This window comes from Bos indicus x Bos taurus, chromosome 2, assembly GCF_003369695.1.
Source record: "Bos indicus x Bos taurus breed Angus x Brahman F1 hybrid chromosome 2, Bos_hybrid_MaternalHap_v2.0, whole genome shotgun sequence".
In the NCBI taxonomy this organism is placed as follows: domain Eukaryota; kingdom Metazoa; phylum Chordata; class Mammalia; order Artiodactyla; family Bovidae; genus Bos; species Bos indicus x Bos taurus.
Window position 1 is genome coordinate 103900393 of NC_040077.1, and position 27732 is coordinate 103928124.

Here is a 27732-nt window from a genome sequence, read left to right on the forward strand (position 1 = left end):
TTAAAGCAGGTAAAAGATAAACAGCATGTCATGGATCAAAATACGAAGGTGAGAACTGAAGCATCAATGAAAATGCTGAGAGTTCAAAAACACTCAGCAATGAAAAACCTAGATACATGTGGGCTTGAGCCAGTTCCTCTCAGTGACTAAATCTAAGCCCGCATCGGCCGAGACGTTCACTTTAAATGCAAGCCTAGACAAGGGTGAAAATATGAGCAAGCAAAATGCAGAGAAGGATGGACAAAAAAAATCAGGTTCTGCTTGTTTCCCTGCTGGGACACATTACAAAGCCCTGCCCTCTGCTTTCCATGGCTGGAAGAAGAGCCAGGAGCAGGAGAAACCAGAGAGGAGGGAAAGACCTTTCCAAACTAGGGCAGAAGAACAGGCAGAGTGAGTGGTGTGAACGGCAGCCAGTGTTTCCACATCAGCAGAAGATCTGCCAGCTCGAAGGGAGATGGTGTTCAAATGTCCCTGCCTTACCTGACCTCAGTCAGATGGCTAGCATACCCAGGCACCCCCAGCTCACTGTCCACATTCTTATGCAGCTCAAGGCTGGTGCTTGCTGTGCTTGATGCTGACTGCCAGTCTATGCCAAAGTCCACTCCTTTCAACAATTCAGCCCTTAGGCCCCACAAAATCCTTTGGGATAAGAGGCAGACTGGCTCATCCAGTGCCCTGACCTCCATCCTCAGGGACCTCAGACAAGATTCTGTCCCTACCCCAGGAATCTCACATGGCATGCGTCTGGCAGTGTTTCCAAGGTGATGAGGTTGCTCCAACCCCATCAGGACCAAAAACCACAGGGACAACAGGCATGAATACATCTGGACGCCCAGCAAGAAACCACCACACTGAGGGACCTCTCTGCTCAGAAAACCTCCGCTCTTTCTCACATTTCACCAGTGATGATGAGTTCAGGGTCACACATTTCCTCCTTCAAGTCATTCATACTCTTCACTGAATTCCTCTAGCTTTGACCTAATACTTGTTTCTTTTTAAATTTCCAGTTGAGCTGAGCCTACAGAGAGTAAAAGGATGTTGAATTGGGTGGAAAGATGGGAGGAAAAAAATGTTAGTGATGGGATAACTGGGGGTAGGGGGCCCAGGCGTGGTGAGGAGCCAACAAAAGGGGCATGGCCAGAGGGCACCATGAGAAGAATCCTGGCGGGGGCAGGGGGCAGGGGGTCGAGAAGTCAATGGGGTCCCAGAAAGGCAGGGAGAATAGTTCTGCACTCGAAGGTTGCCCATCTTGGGAGTGACAAATACATCCCTGGGTAGCTCAGTCTTACTTCAAGCAGTCTCCTGTTTGCACATCACCTTTTTCCTCACACCCCATCACCCTTCCCTCCAGGCTTCTGCCTAGAGGCAAATGGATGATGGCTGAAGAGCATGGCCTACAGTCATTTCCCAGAAGGAAAAAATACAGAAACCACACTGACTTTAGACAGATGATAGTCTATGCAGTGTAAGATGACAAGAGGGCATTTTAAAACTTATTTTCGCACATTGCCAAGGCTGGGCTGGAAGAGCAGACACCCTGACCAGTCCCTGGTCTGAGGGTCTCTCTCTTCTTACAAGCTGTGGACACTCCCATCCATAGCTCTCCTCGGAGTCCACCAAGCTTTAAGTGACTGCTGGCAAAGAGTCAACAGATAAAAGCTCGTGTCCCTGAAGCATGTCCTGTGTTTAACAACAAACTCAACCACAGGGACATTTTATTTCGACCACTTGTACATGGTTTCAAAACTTCCTGGTAAACTCGCCAAGGCTGGCAAAAACAAGTAAGAGTAAAAACTAAACTCCGAGAGACTGAGGTGCATTCAACTGCACAATGAAACAAAAAGTATCCTGGTGGGTCTGTGAGCCCTTCCTCCTGCCTGGCCCCTCCCTGATGACTGCCCAGCATCAGGGCCTGGGGAAGCGGCAGGAGCACAGGATCTTCTGGTTCTTGGATCCACAGCCAGGACAGATGACGTGGGGCCCAAACACACACTGCTCATTGCCGTGTGGCCTCCTACCGCAAACCACATCCATCGGAGAAGGAACCAGGTAAACTTGACTCAGGTCCACTGAAACTAGTTACAAGTTATTTACTTTTTTAAGGTTTTGTCTATGTTTACTTAATAATAATAATAATAATAATAACTCGGAGCAAGTTTCAGTGGATTTTTCTTTTTAAATCTTTGTTTATGCTTACCTACCCACTCCAGTTATGCCTTAAATCAAATCCCTAATGATTATACAGTGGAAGTGAGAAATAGCATATTAAAAAGCAGGGACATTACTTTGCCAACAAAGGTCCATCTAGTCAAGGCTATGGTTTTTCCAGTAGTCATGCATGGATGTGAGAGGTGGACTCTAAAGAAAGCTGAGCACTGAAGAATTGATGCTTTTGAACTACAGTGTTGGAGAAGACTCTTGAGAGTGCCTTGGACTGCAAGGAGATACAACCACTCCATCCTAAAGATCAGTCCTGGGTGTTCTTTGGAAGGACTGATCTGAAGCTGAAACTCCAGTACTTTGGCCACCTCATGCGAAGAGCTGACTCATTGGAAAAGACCCTGATGCTGGGAGGGATTGGGAGCAGAAGGAGAAGGGGACGACAGAGGATGAGATGGCTGGATGGCATCACGGACTCAATGGACATGAGTTTGATTAAACTCTGGGAGTTGGTGATGGACACGGAGGCCTGTCATGCTGCAGTCCATGGGGTCACAAAGAGTTGGACACGACTGAGCAACTGAACTGACTGATCCACTCCAGTACTCTTGCCTGGAGAATCCCATGGACAGAAGAGCCTTGTGGGCCACAGTCCATGGGGTCACACAGAGTCAGACACGACTGAGCAACTAACACACACACACACATTTAATTTTCAAAAAAGATTTTAATGTTGTTGGAGTATAACTGATTTACAATGTTTTGTTAGTTTCAGGTGTACTGTAAAGTGATTCAGTTACACTTATGCAAATAGTCATCACTTTTTAGATTCTTTTCTCACATAGGTTATCAGATAATACTGGGGAGAGTTCCCTGTGCTATTCAGTAGGGCCCTTTGGTCATCTACCTTATATATAGCAGTACTGGTGTGTGCATCCCAAACTCCTGATTTATCCACACTTCCCTCAACATTTCCTCTTTGGTACCCGTTAAGTTTTTTTTCAACATTTATAAATCTGCTTCTGTTTTGTAAATGAGTTCATTTGTATCTTTTTTAAAAATTAGATTCCACATATGAGTAGTATCATATGGTATTTGTCTTTCTCTGTATGTCTTCCTTCACTTAGTATGATAATCTCTAGGTCTAGGCTCCAAGTTATTTAATAATGACAACAGCAATGTGGTAAACAAGCTTGGGAGTGACTTTACCTCACCTCATTTCTAATTAAACAGAAGGATTATTTCAAGAGGGCAGACCCAGTTTGTATTCATTCATAAGCCACCTGACCTGCCTCTTGTATTGCAAACCCATCAAAGGGCACAGCTCCCTCCAGGGTTTCGGGGACAGCATGATCACATGGTCTAATTATGATGTAAAAACAGCTACCCAGGGACTGAATACCTAAATGGAAGGTTGGTTTCATTTCAAGAAAAATATGATCTCCTTTCAGAACACTCTGGGGATTTTAGGGCGGAGAAACGACAGATCTGGGCCCCCAACAGAACCGGGCGGGTGCTGCCATCCACCCCGCCTCCCTGCCAGCTCCCACTCCCTGCATCCACTCAAAACCAGAAAGCTGTTCTTACAGAGGACTCCCCGTAAGCCTTCCGAGATTCCCCAGCTGAGCACATTCACACCCTGCAGTCCCAGCGCACCAGTATCCAGGGCTCTGGCAGGCTCTGTGCAATTAAGAGCCGTTTTCTGTTACTCTAAGACACCAAGACCAATCAAAAGAAGTGGTGGGGGAGGGGTAGTGGAGAAGGTGGGGGTGGGGAGGCAGCAGACAACCACAGCTCTGTTAATTACCATGTGAATTCACAGGCGGTTGGAGGGGAGGTAAGCTCCAGAGAAAGAGCCTGCTTTATCAGATGAATCTTAGAATGTTAAAAAGATAAATACCAACTGACTGCTTCATGCACATTCTGCCCTTCAGTCCATTTTGGCAGGATTCCTCAAAGCGTGCTCCAGTTCCTCCTAAGGTCTCTCTCATTTTCTCTTCTAATCTCTTGTCTCTCCCTTCCTGTCTCTCTCCTTCTTCCCACTTCTTCCCCTTTCTTCAAACATACCCACACCAAAACAAGACAGATTAGAAAGACCCAGGGAAATAGCCTCCACAAAATGTGCTGTGAAATAATTATTTTATACCAAGTAGACGTATACAGATGGAGAAGGAAATGGCAACCCACTCCAGTGTTCTTGCCTGGAGAATCCCAGGGATGGGGGAGTCGGTGGGCTGCCGTCTATGGGGTCGCACAGAGTCGGACACGACTGAAGAGACTTAGCAGCAGCAGCAGCAGCAGCAGTATACAGAAGCAACACAAACGTATGCACTGCTGTCAGACAGTACAGAAGATCGCGGAATTCAAAGAGAATGTATCCTTTTTTCCACCCACTTCTACTCCCCAGAGGTCACCAAGGCTTAAAAAAAGTTCATAGGTGACCTTCCTACAAAGAAATTGTTAGTTATATATTAGCATACATACACTTTTATACAAATGGGACATTTTTCTACACATTATACATACCCACTTAGCAATAGATCATAACTATCTTTCCAAGCCAGGATCTGTAAATCCTACCTCATTATTTTTCTCAAGACAAATATTTTAATGCAATATTTTTTTAAAATAACATAAAAAATACACAGTGAACAAATAATAACATTTTTCAATACAAACAGTATAACTGACCTTTCTTTTTGCCTCAGGCTTCAGACTGGCTCATCACAAGCACTGCTTTCTTTTTTTTTTTAAACCTCATTATTTTTTAACCATCAAAGATTTTTATTTCAGATGTTTACTTTTCAAAATACTACTGCAAAGAACACGTATCTTTGTTTAACGGTAAAAGAATATGTATAGGATGGACTGCCAACAGCAGAACTGCCCCGTGAGTTGATGTAACTTGGATTTGATACTTAGGCTACTCCACCTTAAAAGAATTTCAAGCCAATGAATGGGGCCAAAAGGACTGATGAGGAAGCAAGGAGCTATTTTGATCACAAGGGATACCACTCAGAGGCCACCACTTCCCCTGGGCTCTCTCCTTTCTGCCAAGAGGAAAACATACTTTGCTGAAGGCTGCCACAGTCTATTTAGGCAGAGATTCCTCAAAGCTCAACAGCCTCCTCAATTTCTATGCTCTCAGTCCAGCTTTATATATTAAATAACAAATTAAGAAAATGAATGTGTCTTCAATTTTAGAAGTGTAGCTGTCCATAGGCAACACGCATGACATCACTATTGGACTGAGAAAAGAGTCAAGGGGTTCCATGGGAGAAAATGGGATAGGGAGGACTTGCCGAGCCTTGGCAATGCATTAAATCATATCTGCAATAAATCTACATAGATTATTTCCCTGGAACTGAAATGTCTATAGATCTTACCTTCCATTACTAATCTGCTGGCTCTGTTGGGTATCTGCCTAGCCTCTTCAGTTTAAAATATCTGAAATATCTCCCTTGCTCTCTGGAGAAGGAAATGGCAATCCACTCCAGTATTCCTGCCTGGAGAATCCCATGGACAGAGAAGCCTAGAGGGCTACAATCTGTCAGGTCGCAAAGACTCGGACACGACTTAGTGACTAAACAAACAGCCCCTGCTCTCAGTCTGCTGCTGCTGCTAAGTCACTTCAGTCATGTCCAACTCTGTGTGACCCCATAGATGGCAGCCTAGATTCATCTAATATTACATTATTCTGGATCTCCCTTGATTCCATATCCTATTGCCTGCCCTCCCAAATCCCTGCTTATGTCCAGTTCCTGAAGCTACAAGTCACCTGGAGGTGATGTTCAGAAACCTCTATCCACCACCATCAAGGGGCCAGGTGTCCTAACCAAATCAGAGGAATAACTTTATACCGGGGGTGAAAGTTCTAGGTTATCACATCTGGAGGACAACAGCTGTCAACACGGTATATGGATGGCTTCCCTGGAGACTCAGTTGTAAAGAGACACAGGAGGTTCAATCCCAGGTCCAGGAAGTACCCCTGAAGAAGGAAATGGCAACCCACTCCAGTACTCTTGCCTGGAAAATTCCATGGACGGAGGAGCCTGGTAGGCTACAGTCCATGGGATCGCAAACAGTTGGGCACGACTGAGCAACTTGGCTTGGCCTGGAGAAGAAAATGGCAACGCACTCCAGTATTCTTGCCTGGGAAATCCTATGGACGGAGGAGCCTGTCAGGCTGCAGTCCACAGAGTTGAAGAGTCAGACATGACTTAGCGACCGAGCTCAAGCACAATGTCATGTACTGAGAGCAGCACTGGGTGCACAGCAAGTACTCCACTGATGTCAGTGCCGCTGATCTCTGATCCCTCTTCCCCAGGCACCTTCCAGTATGGTCACTAGTTTCCTTTACATATTTCATTATATGGGAGAGGCTGGACAGATTAGTCAACTTTATGGCCCATCAAATGGTTACATACATTCGGGTTTACATGGCAGTCTCTTGCAAATTTGGTTAGTGTTAGTAAAATCCTCTATGATGGTTCATCTATGTGTCAAGTTGGCTGAGTCACAGTGCCCAGATATTTGGTCAAATATTCTGGATGTTTCTCTGAAGGTATTTTGTGTAAGAGATTAATATTTAAATTATCACACTGGGAGTAAAGCAGATTACTCTCTATAATGTGGGTGAAGTCAAAGTCACTCAGTCATGTCTGACTCTTTGCAACCACATGGACTATACAGTTCATGGAATTCTCCAGGCCAGAATCTACTGGAGTGGGTAGCCTTTCCCTTCTCCAGGGGATCTTCCCAACCCAGGGATCGAACCCAGGCCTCCCACATTGCAGCCGCATTCTTTATCAGCTAAGGAAGGAAGCTCAATGTGGGTGGGCCCTACCTAATCACTTGAAGGTAGTGATTAAAACAAAGATTACCCTCCTCTCTGCAGGAAGGAATTCTGCCTTTGAACTTGAATTTCAACTACCCCTAAATCTCCAGCCTCCCCCATCAGATGCTGACTCACCAAGTCTCCACAATTGTGTGAACCATTTCCTTTAAACAAAAAAATGTAAATAGATAGGCAAATATAATAGAATGATAGAGACAGATAAGATAGAAAAGTAGAGAGAGATAGATATAGGGGTAAATATACAGATATAGAGATATAGATACACACACACACATCCTCCTGCTTCTGTTTCTCTGAATAATATGCCCCCTAAGTTGAAACAGCTCTGTGTGCCCTGAGAAAATCAAGTGCAAGACCTGCAAAGCTGATTACTAGATCTGGGGCGGAAGTGACACACCCAGGGTATCATAAGCCTGTGAGATTTGCATGAGCAAACAACCAGGTCCCCTGGCATACATGCCCAACATGTTGACCTAAGAACAGTTGTGAAATTGAAAGTGGGTCCTTACTTTGATGAAAGCAGAAATTCTAACTGCATGGCAAATAGAAATCAGTTTGTCCTTATACTGAGTTGAGAGGAAGGAGATGCAGGAAGAGCATAAAGGAGTTTTCTGCATTGTTAACACTAAATAAACATCAAGACTAGAAAATACTTGATTCTCGGGGATATGAAGAACTGAAAGTACTCATTTGAAATCAAGCTTGCCTAACTGAACATTAGACACATTGTTTTTAATAAAATTAACTAATAAATAGGTTAGACACATTAGGCAGAATTTTGTTCAAACAAACCCTAAATAGCAGATACCTTGAAAAATTAGACACACTGGTATTTTTTGAAGAGGGAAATAAGCTGGAAAGTGTTTTACAATCTTCTGTATAAAGTTCTAGGGCCATAGACTTATTTTACCACATGATTATTTTTGCTCCCATTTAAAATATAGAACAGAGACAATCATATAGCTATCTGCCCTAAATCCTCAGATCCTGTAGCTCTGCTTCTCCTCCCCAGAGGGAAGGGCGTCGAACCCTGAGTCACAAGCCCATTTCTGGATGCTATCAGGAAGAGAAAACCTCTTAGGGTCTCTCTCTCACATTCTTTTTTTTTTTTTTTTGGCTGAACAGGGTCTTAGTTGTGGCATGCAGGATCTTTAGTTGTAACATGTGGGATCTAGTTCCCTGACCAGGGACTGAACCCGGGGCCCCATGCACTGGGAGCTCAGAGTCTTAACCACTGAACCACCAGGGAAGCCTCTCTCACTTTTTTTAAATAACTCATTTATATCAAAAAACTGCTGTGAAAATCCAGGTATTCTGTGGAGGAGTCTCCCTGACTCTACACAGGCAGGTATTTCTGATGATCTCACTTGTTCAAGGAAAAACCAAAGTCATCACAGAAGTAGTTCACTGAAGGCTTAATTTGCTGATAATCCCTCATGTTTCAAATTTATAACTAGTTAACTATAACTTAAAAAAATACAACTTGAGGCACTTGGATCACAACAAACTGTGGAAAATTCTTCAAGAGACAGGAATACCAGACTACCTCACCTGCCTCCTGAAAAATCTGTATGCAGGTCAAGAAGCAACAGCTAGAACTGGACATGGAACAACAGACTGGTTCCAAATCGGGAAAGGAGTACGTCAAGGCTGTATATTGTCACCCTGCTCATTTAACTTATATGCAGAGTACATCATGCGAAATGCCAGGCTGGGTGAAGCACAAGCTGGAATCAAGATTGCCGGGAGAAATATCAATAACCTCAGATATGCAGATGACACCACCCTTATGGCAGAAAGTGAAGAAGAACTAAAGAGCCTCTTGATGAAAGTGAAAGAGGAGAGTGAAAAAGTTGGCTTAAAGCTCAACATTCGGAAAACTAAGATCTTGGCATCTGGTCCCATCACTTCATGCAAATAGATGGGGAAACAATGGAAACAGTGAGAGACTATTTTCTTGGACTCCAAAATCACTGCAGATGGTGACTGCAGCTATGAAATTAAAAGATGCTTCCCCCTTGGAAGAAAAGCTATGATCAACCTAGACAGCATATTAAAAAGCAGAGACATTATTTTGCCAACAAAGGTATGTCTAGTCAAAGCTATGGTTTTTCTAGGAGTCACGTATGGATGTGAGAGTTGGACCATAAAGAAAGCTGAGTGCCAAAGAACTGATGCTTTTAAACTGTGGTGTTGGAGAAGACTCTTGAGAGTCCCTTGGACTGCAAGGAGATCCAACCAGTCCATCCTAAAGGAAATCAGTCCTGAATATTCATTGGAAGGACTGATGCTGAAGCTGAAACTCCAATACTTTGGCCACCTGATGCGAAGAACTGACTCACGGGAAAAGACCCTGATGCTGGAAAAGATTGAAGAAGGGAAGAGAAGGGGATGACAGAGGATGAGATGGTTGGATGGCATCACTGACTCGATGAACGTAAGTTTGAGTAAGCTCTGGGAAATGGTGATGGAAAGGGAAGCCTGGAGTGCTGCGGTCCATGCGGTCACAAAGAGTTGGACACAACTGAGCGACTGAACTGAACTGAAGCGAACTGAGGCAGCTTTATGGTTTCTGTTTCTTCTCAGGCCTAATTGCTTTATGCAAGTTGTAGAAAAACTAATGGAGAGATACAGCTCTTATCATCAAATGATCCTGCACATGAGCACCAATAAACATGTGGTCTGCCTTCTGGAAATTCACCAGCACAAGCACGGTAACTTAGGAAATCCAAAAATGCAGCCAGTAGTTACTGCGACAGTGAAGTTCTAGTAATGGAAAGAGATGGACAGCTCCCTGCCCTTCTCCTCCAGGCACTGCATCTTCCTGGAGGTCCCCAAGGCATTGTCCATCTTCTCTGTCACTGACCTGTCAGTACTCCCAAGGTGTATTATCTACTACCTTTCTGGAGCTCCAAGGAAAGGAGGCCAGTAAGGACAATCTAAGGAACAGGAATAGAAAGAGGGCCTGGCCATTACACGTTAGCATGTGGATGCTTAGGAAAAAACCAGAACTAAATTCACATACAAAGAGCTCTCCCAGTCTTCTCATCCTCTATTTATCTTCCGTGGACAAGTGGCTCAGAAGGAGGCTCTGCTAAGACATCAGTTTCTTCTGGGTTTATAACCCTAATGCTAATATTCAGTGGTGGCGAATGGTCCACAGCTGCAACTGTCTCTATCTGGATGTGAAAACTGATCAATCTGAAGTCATCAGCTGTTTCACTGACCAGTATGGAGGTTAAGAAAGGTGGTCTTACTAACAAGTGTTGGTGAGGCTGTGGATAAATTAGAACTCTCATGCTTTGCTATTGAGAAAATAAAATGGTACAGACGCTGTGAAAGAGTATGGTGATTCCTCAAAAATTAAACACAGAATTATGGTATGATCCAATTACTCCACTTCTGGGTTTGCACCCAAAAGAATTTAAATCAGGGACTCAAACAAATATTTGTATACCCACATTCATAGCAGCATTACTCACATTGGCCAAGAGTTGGAAGCAACCCAAATGCCTGCTGACAGAAGAATGCATAAACAAAATGTGGTTTATACATACAATAGGACTTCCGCGGTGGCTCAGATGGTAAAGCGTCTGCCTACAATGCAGGAGACCTGGGTTCGATCCCTGGGTCAGGAAGATCCTCTGGAGAAGGAAATGGCAACCCACTCCAGTACTCTTGCCTGGAAAATCCCATGGATGGAGGGGTGTGGTAGGCTACAGTCCATGTGTATTCTATACACACAATAGAATGTTATTCAGTTTTAAAAAGGAAGGAAATTCTAACACATGCTACAACATGGATGAACTTTGAGGATCTTAGGCGAAGTGAAGTCAGCCAGTCACAAAAGACAAATATTGTATGATTCCCTTAATACGAGGTACCTAGTATAGTCTCATTCATAGAGACAGAAAGTAAAAAGGTGGGTTTCAGGGGCTGTGAAAGGGTAGGAGGGAGTTATCGTGTAAGGGTTATACAGTTCTACTTTGGGAAGATGAAAAGTCCTGGGGGTGGATGGTGATGATGGCTGCCCAAAAATGTGAACGTACTTAGTTGCCACTGAACTGACATTTAAATATGGTTAAAATGGCAAATTTTATGTTATTTATATTTTACCACAATTTTTCTAAAAAGTGATCATACATCCCAGTTTATCTAGAGCAGTTTCAATTTCTATCTTTGGCCTGGCATACTTGGCTCAGTGGTAAAGAATCCACCTGCTAATGTAGGAGACTCAAGAGACACGGGTTCGATCCCTGGGTTGGGAAGATCCCCTGGAGTAGGAAATGGCAACCCACTTCAGTATTCTTGCCTGGAAAATTGTATCACAATAAACTGTGGAAAATTCTGAAAGAAATGGGAATACCAGACCACCTGACCTGCCTCTTGAGAAATCTGTATGCAGGTCAGGAAGCAACAGTTAGAACTGGACATGGAACAACAGACTGGTTCCAAATAGGAAAAGGAGTACGTCAAGGCTGTATATTGTCACCCTGTTTATTTAACTTATATGCAGAGTACATCATGAGAAATGCTGGACTGGAAGAAGCACAAGCTGGAATCAAGATTGCCGGGAGAAATATCAATAACCTCAGATATGCAGATGACACCACCCTTATGGCAGAAAGTGAAGAGGAACTCAAAAGCCTCTTGATGAAAGTGAAAGTGGAGAGTGAAAAGGCTGGCTTAAAGCTCAACATTCAGAAAACGAAGATCATGGCATCCGGTCCCATCACTTCATGGGAAACAGATGGGGAAACAGTGGAAACAGTGTCAGACTTTATCTTTGGGGCTCCAAAATCACTGCAGATGGTGACTGCAGCCATGAAATTAAAAGACACTTACTCCTTGGAAGGAAAGTTATGACCAACCTAGATAGCATATTCAAAAGCAGAGACATTACTTTACCAACAAAGGTTCGTCTAGTAAAGGCTATGGTTTTTCCTGTGGTCATGTATGGATGTGAGAGTTGGACTGTGAGGAAAGCTGAGCGCCAAAGAATTGATGCTTTTGAACTGTGGTGTTGGAGAAGACTCTTGAGAGAGTCCCTTGGACTGCAAGGAGATCCAACCAGTCCATTCTGAAGGAGATCAGCCCTGGGATTTCTTTGGAAGGAATGATGCTAAAGCTGAAACTCCAGTACTTTGGCCACCTCATGCAAAGAGTTGACTCATTGGAAAAGACTCTGGGAGGGATTGGGGGCAAGAGGAGAAGGGGACGACAGAGGATGAGATGGCTGGATGGCATCACTGACTCGATGGACGTGAGTCTGGGTGAACTCCGGGAGTTGGTAATGGACAGGGAGGCCTGGCGTGCTGCGATTCATGGGGCTGCAAAGAGTTGGACACGACTGAGCGACTGGACTGAACTGAACTGAACTGAGGAGCCTGGTGGGCTATATTCTGTGGGGTCACAAAGAGTCAGACATGACTGAGCACACATGCCTATACATATTCAATATTAGGAAACTTCTTTCTTCTTCTTCTTTTTAAAAATTTTTTGGCCACAGCATGCAGCATGCTGGATCTTAAGTTTCCCGACCTGGGATCGACCCTCCGTTCCTACACTGGAAGCAGAGTCTTAACCACTGGACCACCAGAGAAATCCTCCCCCTGTCCTCTTAGTTTAAGACCTTGCGATCGTGTCCCAAATTGGACAATAAACAGTAAGAACTCCCTGAGGTCAAATAACTGACTATTCAGTGTCATCTCAGGACATGGCAGAGGTATGCCTCTCATCCCCAACTGTCTAATTCCAAAACGCATGCTTTTCACCACCTCACATCCTACTGAATATCTAATGATTTTCCCTTTGCCTGCTTAATTTTCTGTCTCAACTTTGTTGGCTTACATAGAGTTTTGATGTGCTACCTACTTGCTAAGAAACACGTAAGACCTTAATGCTAATATCCAAAACGCTTAGATTTTTTAAGTCAGGGGTGGGCAAAGAATAGAAAAGAACATTACAGACAGACAGACAATGTCTTTGGTGGAGCCCAACAGATCTTTTGTACCCAGAATGGTGCCCGAGGTGTTAAAAGTTCCCAGGCGGCAGCACCTGGAGGCTGTCGCGTGCACTGCACAACAGAGGTTTGCTGTTTTGTTAGTCTCTCAGTCGTGGCCAACTCTTTGTGACCCCACAGACTGTAGTCCACGAGGCTCCTCTGTCCATGGGATTCTCCAGGCAAGAATACTGGAGTGGGTTGCCATTCCCTTCTCCAGGAGATCTTCCTGACCTAGGGATCAAACCCAGGTCTGATACACCACAGGCAAATTGTTTACTGCCTGAGCCACCAGAGAGGCTGATACTAAACAAATACCAACATCATCCACTCTGTGATTCAGCTGGTGCAGGGTGAAAAACAGCTGACAAATACACAGCCCAGGGCAGCTACTTTGGCAGGAAGTCAACACCCATTTGGCTTCCCTACTGGCTCAGATGGTAAAGCATCTGTCTGCAATGCAGGAGACCTGGGTTTGATCCCTGGGTTGGGAAGATGCCCTGGAGAAGGAAATGGCAGCCCACTCCAGTACTCTTGCCTGGAAAATCCCATGGACGGAGGAGCCTGGTAGGCTACAGTCCGTGGGGTCGCAAAGAGTCGGACACAACTGAGCGACTTCACTTCCCTTCACTTCAACACCCATTTGATTAACACCCATTCACTTTGTCTTTGACCAAAAAGATTCCACTGAAGCTCTTTCTAAGCTCAAGAGAGAGATGGCAGCAAGTGTTTCTGTTCATAGAGATTTCCAGGTCATACACACAGACTGAACTACCATCCCAATTGTCCCACTCTCAATGCCTTGGACAGATGGTCAAAGTCTCTGATCTTATGTGTCAAAACCCCTTCTTCATAGGGTTACTGTGAGGCTTGAGTTTTTGTCTGGAGCACACACATTAAGAAGGGCGCTTCTGCTCAGCACCCAGCATGAACCCCCATAAATATTATTACGTAGAACACAGAGGGTAAGATGGCTTGATTCTCAGATCCTAATGAGTGTTTTTATTCTCTCCCCCTCTAACCCAAACAGTCACTAGCAAAGTCAAATAAAGAATGCTTGCATGCCTGGATGGGAGGGGCGTTTGGGGGAGAATGGATATGCATATGTGTGGCTGAGTCCCTTCAGTGTTCACCTGAAACTACCAGCATTGTTCATTAATCGGCTGTACCCTAATACAAAATAAAAAGTTAAAAAAAAAAAGAATGGTTACATTAAACCATCTGGATCATCTGCATCCTAAACAAAGAGGCCTTTTGAGAAGCCCAGAATTATCTAGAGAATCGCTTCCATTTTCCACTGTTATTTTGCTCCTTGACTGCTTGACTTAAAACTTACAGTCCTATCGCCAACTGTAGCCAGTGTTCACCCACGTGCAGAGAAGTCAGAGGGCCCGACCAGAGCAAGCCCCACCCAGCACGTGAAGACTTGGAGGGAGTCATGCAGAGCCCAACCAGAACATCCCCGCTCCAAGCGCTTCCAAGTGATGTGGCTGGTACCCAATCAACTCAACCCTCTCTCCACCTCCTCACATCCTCTGACCAGATATTCCACTTAACTCTCTTTTGTCCTTTCTTTCAGTACCAGGGATATGACAGGCTGAGCGTATAATCCAGACGTTGCACACAAACCCCTGGGAACATCTGTCGCTCTTTTAAACATTTTATAGGAACTGTTTACAATGCCTGGCAACACTCTGCCAGCAGGGAGTCCTGACACACAGGAAGAACAAACAAATTGTAAACAGGAACATTTTATGTTTTTGCCTGTAAAGTTCTGAAAAACAGTAACATACAGCCCATTCCCTGGGGCTCAGCAGAGGGAGATTTTCAAGTTTTCACGGGATTCCTTGAGCCACATAGCATCTGGTGTTCACGTGGCTCCTGCCAGCGCATAAACACTACTTCACTCAGTGATAGAAGCTCATCATCAGAACGAGGTGTGTTTCCGAGTGCGTAATTATTTGATAGATTTAAAAACAAGCCTAGCACTTCTATCACCGATTGTGCCAAATAAACATTACCTATTTTGAACCAAAATAGTCCTTAATCGTTGTTTATGACAACGGTTTGATTTTCAGCACTCACATTCTTAATAAAAAATGTAAGTATTTTTGAACAGAGTAAAAATCTTAAAGCCATGCACAGACTCCTAAAAGATCTATTACTGAACCATCGAAAGAGGCACCAAATAACAAGAGAACACTAAACAAGATGAAGAATCTTGGAACTAATAAAACCGAAACACTTGGTTGGAGTCTTAACCAGCTGTACTTAACCAGTCTTAACCAGCGTGTAGATCCATAATGTGGGAAAGGTGGATTTTGACAGGGACCACTTTATGAACTTCGGTCACAATCCCCAAACCACACACAGTTCTCATCCCACTGATGTGAGACTGCTTTTCACATCACTGGTTTCAAAAAGTCACAGAAATAGACTCTGGATAGATTCCGCCCGCGCATTCTGAAATCTTCCTGGAATCACAGACAATATCTAGTCCTCTCTTACAACTTCAATCATGGTGCTCATTACATTTTGCATCTCTAGATTCACAAAGTCCAGATTCAGATCCTGGCTCCACATTTCAACGGTGTGGCCTTGAACAAGGTGATTCAAAAAGAAGTAACAATGGCATCCACCTCACAGCTGTTGTGTAGAGGACTTAATGTATGTCAAGCAGCTCAACAGTGCTTGGCACGGTTTTCATTATTATCTTAGAGGGCAGGGTGGGTCAGTATGATTAGAATTATTTATAGAAAACAAATAAATAAGGTGCAGTGATATTTCATTAACCATTATTAGGCCCCCTAGAATACAGAGTGTTATATGAAGTATACAGCTAGGTTAATGAGAATGAACATAAGGACAATGATTTATTGACATGATTTTGTGGTTGTTTACTATTTAAAAAAATTTTTTGGTGGTTTGGAATGTGGGGTGTTAGTTAGTTCCCCAACCAGGGATTGAACACATGCCCCTTCCATTCAAAGCACACTGGACCGCCAGGGAAGTCCCTATTGTTTCTTAGTTAAGCATAAAATATTTTCCAAAATTAAAGACAAGAGCAAAATTTTTCCACTACTTGGCGGTCTATAAATGTGTCAGTTCTTCTGCTGTATTCAAGCTTTTGAAGGTTTGCGTAAATGAAAGTGGATTGTGTTAGAATTAACTAATGTTACTATTTTATTTTCTGACACTGCAAGTAACTTTAAATTCAGGCCATGTTTCATTATTTGCCCTCCTATATATCATCTTCTCTGATTTTTTTTCCACTTTGGGACAACACTGCAAATTTAGCCTTAACTATACTCATAAGACCTTCTCCCACCAGCTCCAGATTCAGTAAGGGAATGTCGGTGATACATACACTGTTTTGAAATTACTCTTCAATTTTCAGAGAATTCCAAGTACAGACGTTCCTAGGTTTTTCACGCTATTGCTGCTCAAGGAAAAACATAATGTTCAATTTTCCTTAATGCCTTGCTTGAGTTTCTAAATCGTCCTCATGCAAAAATATCTAGGGTTCCTTATTCCTTAGTAGGTGGAATTTGTTTTTCTCTCAAAAAACTAAAATGCTCTATTTTATTAAAATTTGTGCCAATTATATCCTGCATGAAAAAGAAAATAAGCAACAGGTACACCTACCACCAGCTTTCTACTTCTGCCTTCTAAATTCACAGTTAGTTCATTTTTCAATCCTATTGAACAAAGTAACAATAATATTGAATAGCAGTAGTCTATATTCTTGTCTGGAGAATCCCGTGGACAGAGGAGCCTGGTGGGCTGCTGTCCATGGGGTCACACAGAGTCGGACACGACTGAAGCGACTTAGCATGCATGTATGCATGCATTGGAGAAGGAAATGGCAACCCAATCCAGTGTTCTTGCCTGGACAATCCCAGGGATAGAGGAGCCTGGTGGGCTGTCTATGGGGTTGCACAGAGTCATATGACTGAAGCGACTCGGCAGCAGCAGTCTGTATCGTAAACATTAAGTACATAGCCCATAAACATATTTTGTTTAGCTGACACATGTTTAATCTGAGCTATCATTTAATAATCTGTACATTTTATATGTAAATTTAGGGTTTTAGTTTCTCTTAAAAATCCAGAGTTCTGGCACTTCCAGATCCACAGTCTCAGCAAGGCAAACAGCTATCTAGAGATCAGCAGCTGCTCCTCTTAAACACTGTGTGAATTTCCAGTGCTAGTCAGTTCTGCACCTTAAAGTGTTTTTCCTAGGTTCTTCCACAAAGGAAGCACTAAGACAATTCCTACAATTTAAATACACGTGTACTCTCTGATCCAGTAATTCTATACCTGAAAAAGCAACTAAAGATCATACAAGTATATATGGATACCCACTGAGGCATTGCTTCTGTTGCTAACAACAAAAAACCTGAATCAACCTAAACAACAACAGGGACTGTCTGAATAAATGATGGGAAATCAATGAGAGAACAGAGAGCCCCTCAAAACAATAAGGGAAATCTACACATGGTGAAATGGAAATATGTCCAAAATATATTATTAAATGGGAAAAAAAACAAAGTACAGAATGATATGTAATATATGATCCAATCTGTGTGGAGAATGATGCTGGGAAAGATTGAGGGTAAGAAGAGAAGGGGGCAACAGAGGATGAGATGGTTGGATGGCATCACTGACTCAGTGGACGTGAGTTTGAGCAAATTCAGGGAGATAGTGAAGGACAGGAAAGCCTGGCGTGCTGCAGTTCACAGGGTTGCAAAGAGTCAGACACGACTTAGCAACTGAACAACAATCCTTTTATATGCATATCATACTTTTGGTAGAAAATAAACTTTTTTTAACCACATGTATATATATTCTTGCCTGGAGAATTTCATGGACAGAAGAACCTGGCGGGCTACAGTCCACGGGTCGCAAAGAGTTGGACACGACAGGACAACTACCACTTCCACTTTCTTTTTCATATATTATGTATGTATGTACAGATCCTGCTGCCGCTTAGTCACTTCAGTTGTGTCCGACTCCATGCGACCCTATGGACTGCAGCCTTCCAGGCTCCTCTGTCCATGGGATTCTCTAGATGACAGTACTAGAGTGGGTTGCCATGCCCTCCTCCCGGGGATCTTCCCGACGCAGGGATCGAACCCAGGTCTCCTGCATTTCAGGCAAATTCTTTACCACTGAGCCACCAGGGAAGCCCATATACCTTAAAATACATACTTTATAAACACCTTTATATGTGTAGGGCTTCCCTGGTGACTCAGCTGATAAAGAATCCACCTGCAATGCAGGAGACCTGGGTTTGATCCCTAGATTGGGAAGATCCCCTGGAGAAGGGAAAGGCTACCCACTCCAGTATTCTGGCTTGGAGAATTCCATGGACTCTATAGTCCATGGGGTCACAAAGAGTCGGCCACGACTGAGCGACTTTCACTTTATGTGTATATATGTGTATATATTTATGTGTACACATAGATATAGTGTGTTAGTCACTTCAGTCATGTTTGACTATTTGTAATCCCATGAGCTATAGCCTGCCAGGTTCCTCTGTCCATGGAATTCTCCAGGCAAGAATACTGGAGTGTATAGCCATTCCCTTCTCCAGGGGATTTTCCTGATGAAGGGATTGAACCCATGTCTCCTGCACTCCCGGCAAACTCTTTACCATCTGAGCCACCAGGGAATATATTTGTATACATATTTTACACCTAAAAAGAAGGAAGCACTATGAATAGACATTTCACACCATTTCATCATCATCATCACATCTTCATGTTGTTGACCTGATGGCCTGTCCTGGTTGCAGGGTTTCTTTCTCTAGAGTTAAACTTGACTTTACTTCTTAGGCAAGCCTTCTGGAAGGCCCTTCACACGGCCCAAGAGCAGCAAAGAATGACACAACGGCCTCTTTGGAAGCTGTGCTTCTTCAGAGCGATTTGCAGCTCACATTGCCTCCTCCACTGATTCAATAGCAAAGGTAAACAGGGCAGAGAAGCTGGAGCTCCTCTGAGAGCTGCCAGGCCCAGTGCAAACACCCTTCAAGCCCCTCTCCTAGTTGGCATGAGACCCTGTGGGGGAGAGAGAGAGGAGTACTATATGTTTCATTTCCCTATTACAGTCACAGCTTTGAAGAGTGTGGAAAGAAAAGGGAAAAAAGAACTGGTTCCATTCTCACCAGCAGAAACCCTAGCTGGTCAGCCCAATACAGTAGGGTAAGGACTATCTCTTCCCATTAAAGGAAAAACTAGGTCATGCATGCATTCCCGTCCATATGCTCAGGAGCGGCAGCCAGGATGGCTGTTCCTGGCCTAAGCAGCCTGTACGATGTCTTTCGAACGTTACCAGTGGAGGAGGGGATTGCAGTGGGGATAAGGGAAGCCGGGGTAGCAGGTGCACGGCCACTAGTAGGATGCTGGTGGTGGTGGTTTAGTTGCTAAGACATGTCCAACTCTTTTGTGACTCCATGGTCTGTAGCCCGCCTGTTCCTCTGTCTATGGGATTTTCCAGGCAAGAATACCAGACTGGGTTGCCATTTCCTTCCCCTAGTCTTTGACTTAAGCCCTGTGACCAATATTTTGTAGAAGTGGTCCTCAGCAAGACCCCACAGCCAATAAAGGATGTTCATCAAAGCCACTGGGGGACTCTTCAGCCGGCCCTTCCCCAAGGTCTTAAGAACCAGAGGCAATTGTAATTCCTCACTTCTATGTCTACCTCCATCCCCGTAAGGTACTCCAGGTCACGCCAGAATAAAAGGACTGGGACACGTGGCTCTTCTAAAAGTTACTGGGACTTCCCTGGCAGTCCAGTGGTTACAACTCCTCACTTCCACTGCAGGGGGTAGGAGACTGATCTCTGGGCTGGGGAGCTGAGATCCTACAAGCCATGTGGCCAAAAAAAAAAAAGTTATCATATCCTGCTACAGCATGTTTTGGAGAAAAAACAATAATCAAAAATATAAAGAAACCTACATAAGAAACAGACCTCCCTTGCCATAACTGCCCCATACACACACGCTCTGGTACTTTACTTCAAAACAAGAGCCTGACGTTTTAAATCTCCCTATTCTTCTCAATTACTATAAAATACAAAGGAACACACAAAGTCATATCTAATATAGGTATCTACTCAGAACTAACAGTTGAACACAGAGGTTAGAAAACTCAGGCTGTATTATATGAAAAAAAACACCTATAATATAACATTATACTGTATTGTTATAGTACATAATACTACTTTTGAAAAAAAAGAGAAAATAAAATATGATCCCTTTTGCTGTTTTCTCTTAATTTATGAAGTCATCTCCTTTTCAATAGTCTAGTGTTCCTGTATCAATAGTGTTCCTGTATCAATAACTTTGATTAAAAGTCCATTAAGAGTGATTTCAAGCCTTATTACACAAATCATCTCAAATACACCAGATATACTATTTGATCAATAAGCACAATTCAAGAAGATAAAACAGAAAAAAAAAAAAATTCAGGCTCCATTAATTCAAAACTGGGGATAATGCAAAGTACCCTCCAACCTTCAATTTGAATGTTGAACTGCGGCTGGCCAAAGATTAGACATGGACTGGTTAAGCTATTTAAGACCATAAAGTATCTTCATGATCTGAACAGCACTGCCTTGCTTTTTCCATACAGTTGTAATTTATATCATTAAAGCAACAATTAGAAATCAGTCTTATCTGTGTATTAAGCACGTATACCAAGACCAGCTATAATTCGTGACTAGATGCTAAAAGACCTGTCCTTCGTTTCACACATATCATGCTTCATTCTTTTCTCTACTTCAAGCTGTTCTTCTCTGTCATTGCTCTCTTTTGCTGTGCATTACCATCTGCACATAGCAAGATCTCAAAAGCTGCTTACCTCTGAATCTTTGGCCTGCTGATTACGAACGACAATCAGGTTGTACAGGATCCTGTCGTCGTCTGCCTCTGTGTGGGACACATCGTGAGGCATGCTCCACAAATTCTTTTCATCATCCCTGGCCAGCGTGGCTCCGAACGAAGAATATGGATTGCTACCACTACGGGATAAGAAAAGGGGGAATAAGGGCTTTGTAATACATATTACATGTAATACATACATCAGGCTTCCCTGGTGGCTCAGTGTAAAGAATCCACCTGTCAATGCAGGAGACATGAGTTCAGTCTCTGGTCTGGGAGGATACACATGTCACAAAGCAACTAAGCCCAAGAGCCACAACTATGGAGCCTATGCTCTGCAACAAGAGGAGCCGCACACCGCAACTGGAGAGCAGCCCCTGACTTCCACAACTAGAGAAAAGCTGTGCAGCAACAAAGACCCAAAATAATCAACTAAATATATATATATGCCACATGTAAGTAACACATAGATTAAAATACATTACGTATTACATAATGTAATGATAGTTTACGGTGAACAGTGCCACTGGATTCGTGGTCTCCAAAGGAGAAGATTTAACCCTGGGACCAAAGACAGGTCTCAGTCACTCAGAGCTTTGTATGCACAATTTTATTTAAAGTGACAGGACAAAGAAAGCTTCTGACATAGACATCAGAAGTGGGTAGAAAGAGTACCCACCTCACTAGTTTAGCAGGGCATTATATACTTTTCTGCCAGCTGCTGAGAACAGAAAAAAAATACCTGAAGGCTGTGAGAATTTTGTCCAGACTGTTTCACATTACATACGTCCTAGGATGACATCAGCATGAGATTAGCCAGAAGAAACAGGTTAACTCAGAGCTCAAGGCTGTGAAAGTTTTTACCCAGATTTTCTCCCATAACATACATCCAAAGCTCAAAAAAAGGCAGGTCCTTGAACAAGAGATACTGCTGCCTATGAGGCCTACTTGTCTAAGGCAAAAGAATGTGAAAAAGAAAAAACGTTTATCTCTTCCTTAAAGGGGCCTTAGGCTTGGACTTCTTATCAACCTGCCTGTTAACTCTCCTTAATGCTTGCTCCTTGGAAGAAAAGGTATAACCAACCTAGACAGCATATTAAAAAGCAGAGACACTACTTTGCCAACAAAGGTCTGTCTAATCAAAGCTATGGTTTTTCCAGTAGTCATGTATGGATGCGAGAGTTGGACCAGTAAGAAAGCTGAGCGCTGAAGAATTGATGCTTTTGAACTGTGGTGTTGGAGAAGACTCTTGAGAGTCCCTTAGACTCTCAAACCAGTCAATCCTAAAGGAAATCAGTCCTGAATATTCAATGGAAGGATTGATGCTGAAGCTGAAGCTCCAATACTTTGGCTGCCTGATGTGGAGAACTGACTCATTGGAAAGGACCCTGATGCAGGGAAAAATTGAAGGCTGGAGGAGAAAGGGACGAGAGAGGATGAGGTGGTTGGATGGCATCACCGACTCAATGGACATGAGTCTGAGCAAGCTCCGGGAGTTGGTGATGGACAGGGAAGCCTGGTGTGCTGCAGTCCATGGGATGGCAAAGAGTCGGACACGACTGAGTGACTGAACTGAACTGAACTGAACTCTCTCAGTAACATGTAATAGTTGTGGTGGCAGGGTTCACCTGTTGTGGAGCACAGGCTCTAGAGCACAATGGCGCTAATGATAAAGAACTTGCCAGCCAATGCAGGAGGCTAAGAGATAGGGGTTTGATCCCTGGATCAGGAAGATCCCCTGGAGGAGGGCACGGCAACCCACTCCAGTATTCTTGCCTGGAAAATCCCATGGACAGAGGAGCCTGGTGGGCTGCAGTCCACAGGGTCGCAAAGAGTCAGACACGACTAAAGCAAGTTAGCATGCACACACAACATATAAACATATATTCCAAGCAAAAGAATCTGCACTGATTTTAATAATGAAGCATAACACAACAGAACAATTAAAAGTCACTTTTAAAACAACAGAGGACAACTAAAATAGGATACCTGGCAGAGGTAATTTTACCATGTTAAACATGAAATTTATCATGAATACCCTGGCAGATAAGACAAAAAAAAAAAAAAAAGGAATTCCAATGAGGAATACAATTCTCATGTGATTAAAAGGAGCAAACAATTCATACAAAGAGATGAAATTTTTACTGGTTCTGAATTCAAGGAAATAAGAGTGAATTCAAAGTACAATGGTATGTATTAATATTATCTATCAAATTCCTTACAACAAGAAAATTAAGGAATAAACATGCACATCTGAATACTTTCAATAAGCAGTACTGGATGTTGAGTAAGGATTTTAGGAGCCACATGCTGACACCTGTGTCATGATTTACCCTTGATGAGGCCGTATCTATGTTTACGAGGAGCTGAGTGGCAGAGTGTCATACCTAGGACATGCTTGTACAAAGACCTGGTTAACTTCTGTGGGACTGGTCAGGTCAGGTCATGCTGGGGTCATCCCCTTAATCTGATGCTAATAATATGTACAAGTCCCTGACTCCACGTTACTCACAGGGCTTATAAAATTGTGAACAACACAGACGTGGTCCCTATCCTTGGACCTTGGAGTCTAGGGAGGGACAGAGAGTAATGAATGATCACATGACAGTATAATTAAAAACAGTGGTAACTGCTATAAAGGGGGAATTCAGGGAGCTGTTAGAGGCAGTGGGGGTAGGCATTAGGTAGGCGTTGTGAAAAAGGGATTTAAATGGGTTTTAAGCTGAAAGACAAGAAACAGAGTTCCAAACAAAGGAAATGGCATGTTCAAAGGCCCTGGGGTAGACTGAAGCAGGGCCAAGGTAGTAAAAGGGGGCTGTTGGCTCGTGATTGAAAGAGAAGCTGAGGAGACAGCTGGGGCCAGATACTCTTGGCTCTGTAGGCCGTGTTTTCTAACATTCTTTAGAAATGTGGTCTTTATTCCTAGGAGGTAGGTAAGATGCAGAAGGGCTTTAAAGCAGGACTGCAATGTGACATGAACAACATTACACCTTTAAAGATTTTTCTAACTTACACACAAAAAAACTAAGAACATGGCATCTGATCCCATCACTCCATGGCAAATACAGGGGAAAAAGTGGAAACAGTGACAGATTTTCTTTTCTTGGGCTCCATCACTGCGGACGGTAACTGCAGCCATGAAATTAAAAGACACTTGCTCCTTGGAAGAAAAGCTATGACAAACCTAGACAATATATTAAAAAGCAGAGATATTACTTTGCCAACAAAGGTCAGTATAGTTAAAGCTATGGTCTTTCCAGTAGTCATGTACGGATGTGAGAGTTGGACCATAAAAAGAGCTGAGCACCAAAGAATTGATGCTTTTGAACTGTGGTGTTGGAAAAGACTCTTCCGAGTCCCTTGGACTGCAAGGAGATCAAACCAGTCAATCCTAAAGGAAACCAATCCTGAATATTCACTGGAAGGACTGATGCTGAAGCTAAAGCTCCAGTACTTTAACCACCTTATGTGGAGAGCTGACTCATTGGAAAAGACCCTGATGCTGGGAAAGACTAAAGGCAAAAGGAAAAGGAGGTGGCAGACGATGAGATGGTTAGACAGCATCACCAACTCAAAGGACATGAATTTGAGCAAACTCTGGGAGACAGTGGAGGTCAGAGAAGCCTGGCATGCTGCAGTCGATGGGGTTGAAAACAGTCGGACACAACTCAGCGACTGAACAATGACAACAACAAAGAATACTCAAGTTCATCGAGTCAGAAAGTACACTGGGGACTTCCCTGGTGGTCCACTGGCTAAGGATCCCAACTCTCAATTCAGGGGATTCAGGTTCTATCCCTGGTCAGGGAACTAGATCTCAGATGCTGCAACTGAGACCCAGCGCAGCCAAATAATAATTATTTTTTTTTAATAAAAGAAAGTCATTGGTAGATGAGAAGAGCCAGGAGTGGGAGGAGGTGGGGAGCGGGAAGGGAGTCTTAGTGTTTAATAGGGATAGAGTTTCAGTTTAGGAAGGTGAAAAATCCGAGAGGTGGATGATGGTGAGAGTTGTACAACAATGTGAATGTGCTTAGAGCCACTGAACTGTACAGTTAGATATAGTTAACACGGCTTCCCTGATGGCTCAGATGGTAAAGCGTCTGCCTGCAATGTGGGAGACCCGGGTTCGATTCCTGGGTCGGGAAGATCCCGTGAAGAAGGAAATGGCAATCCACTCCAGCACTCTTGCCTGGAAAATCCCATGGACAGAGGAGCCTGATAGGCTACAGTCCATGGGGTCGCAAAGAGTTGGACACGACTGAGCGACTTCACTTTAACATGAAAGTGAAAGTCGTTTGGTCGTGTCCAACTCATTGCAACCCCATGGACTGTACAGCCCATGGAATTCTCCAGGCAAGAATACTGGAGTGGGTAGCCTGTCTCTTCTCCAGGGGATCTTTCCAACCCAGGGATCAAACCCAGGTCTCCCGCATTGCAGGCAGATTCTTTACCAGCTGAGCCACAAGGGAAGCCCAAGAATACTGGAGTGGGTAGCCTATCCCTTCTCCAGCAGATCTTTCTGACCCAGGAATCGAACCGGGGTCTCATGCATTGCAGGCAGATTCTTTAACTGAGCTATCAGGGAAGACCATGGTTAACATAGTATGCTTTATATTATGTGACTTTTACCACAATTAAAAAAAAAAAAAAAGATCTTTCTGGCTACAGTGTGGAGAATGCTTCAGAGGGGTGAAGAGTGGACCTGTGGGATTCATTAAGATGGAACTGAAGCAACTCAGGTGAGACAGGATAGGTATTACCCACATAATCCAGGAGCAGGAGAGGTTAAAAGCTCTCTGGCTTTTCACCTGCACGGTGAGTGATGCCCTCGTCTGAGGCAGAGCTACAGTGCCCCACAGCCACAGGGTGGCCAGCACATCTGCAGGTGTGATGGGAGGAAATGGCAAAGGAGGACAGACAGTGGGCGCCTGATAAGCAGACAGCATCTGGGAAGGAAGGATAAGAGTAACCGACAACTGGGCTGAAGGTAATGTTAAGGCTTAAACCAACATGAAATATTCAGAAGTTGGCACTAAGGAGATGTTGCAACAGGAAGCAAAGTTTGGGTCTCCAAACTGGTGTTCAGCACAGGAACTCTCCCAGCTAGGGACGGACTCCAGCACTTGAGTGATGAGGTCTGGGTCAGGCTTGGGAGAGCCAACCACGGCCGGCTCATGAAAACTGGGACAGAGAGGGGATGGGAGCTTGGAGCCAAGGTCTACAGGAGGCCAGCTACCTGAACGGATATTGAAAAGTGCTCTTGAAGTCTCTCCAGTTCAGAAGTGCAGGGGCTGAGACTGGATAGAGTGATCAGAACTATGGAGAAGGAGCGACTTTCAGGGAGTCAGACACACATCAGCCACAAGATTGTCAGAAATGCCCTGTTTTCCCTTAGCTGCCTGACACTGCAAAAGCTGAACAGAGAGACCCACTACTCACTCCTTTTAAGAATGATGAGCCAACAAATAGGGAGGCAAATGATGCCTTGGTGCCCATGTGAGCTTTACCAAGCATGTCTATCTCATTCATTCATTCATTTATTTAACAACCGTAAACTGCTACTGGGCTGGATGCTCTAGAAACTCACAAATAAACAGGGCATTGCCCCTGTTGCTGGTGTGACTATAATGCAAGGAGGCAAGTGAATTTTAAGTGCAAACAGAAAGTTGTAGGAACAAAGAAAGAGAGACACATTATGTGTGATGAGAAGGAAGTTGAAGACAGGTTACATGGAGTAAATACTAACCCAGACCTGAGGAGTACAGCCTTTCTCCAGGAAGAGAAGCAAAGGGAATGGTGTTCCTGACAGAGGGAACACCACCTACAGCGTATGGAAACTCAAAGTGTCCGCAGGGTGGGGGAACTCCCAAGTGTTCACGCAGGGCTGACCACACAGGCTCCCAAGGAGGGAAATGGACAGACAGAAAGAAAAGGACATTTGGGGTCTGCTGGAGTTCAACTTTTGTTCTGGGAACGGTGACAAGTTATCGAAGCGATTTTGAGCCTTGTCAGGTCTGAGTTTTACAGCAACAACTCTCGATAAAGAAGGAACAGGGCTTAGGAGGCTGTCACAATCAACGGTCACAAGAGGGTAGGTGTGGCTTTCCTGCCGTGGTCTTCGAGTTCCTAGTGTCGGGGGCCTCGGGGCCACTGTGGGGGAGCGGTGGGGCAGGAGATGAGCAGGGCTGCTCGGCAGAGAGAGGAAGATGCTCATAAACCAAGCACAACCACAACAGCTGGTTCAATCTGTAATTCGTGAGAGTTACAGAGAAGATTCCTTTGGGGCATAGGAAAGGTGGTATTCTATTGCTAAATCAGTCCACGTTTAATTCGAAACATTTTGAGATACTGGTTGGGGCACTAGTGAAGGAGGGCGCGGGCTTGAGGAACAAGAGGAAGGAACAGCAAGCATGGGTTCCTGCAGCATCAGAGACTCAGTCATGGCTGCCCTATTGACCCCAGATGGGTGACACGGAGGTGGGAGGAGGGGAGTCAGTGCTGACCACATGAGGGTGATGCCTTTACGGATGATGGGAGGAGCCACAGCTGACCTGCATACCTGCAGGACACGCAAAGAGCACTCAGGATCTGGGCTTAGGACCAAGGACAGGGCAGGAAACCTAGATGTGGGATAAACACTCATGCATTTCCATCACCGCAGAAGCCAGGGGAGCAGAGGAAGCATCTGGGAACAAGGAGGAAGGAAAGGGAGGGAATGAAGAAGGACCTCAGAGGAATGGAAAAGGAGACTACAGAGAGCAGGAGAGCCCAGGGAGCGAGAACGCTGGACAAAGAGGAATTCTCCAGAGCAGGCGGCACCGGACAGTGTCAG

At 44.1% G+C, this 27732-nt stretch overlaps 1 protein-coding gene across 1 annotated transcript in view; it reads right to left on the reverse strand.

Moving 5' to 3' along the window:
* The window catches only part of MREG (melanoregulin), a 69764-nt gene that overhangs the window by 29096 nt on the left and 12936 nt on the right, over positions 1–27732 (reverse strand). The window contains exon 2 of the mRNA XM_027566905.1: positions 20881–21040. Coding sequence (XP_027422706.1) covers positions 20881–21040 — 160 coding nt within the window. The remainder of the gene's footprint in view (positions 1–20880; positions 21041–27732) is intronic.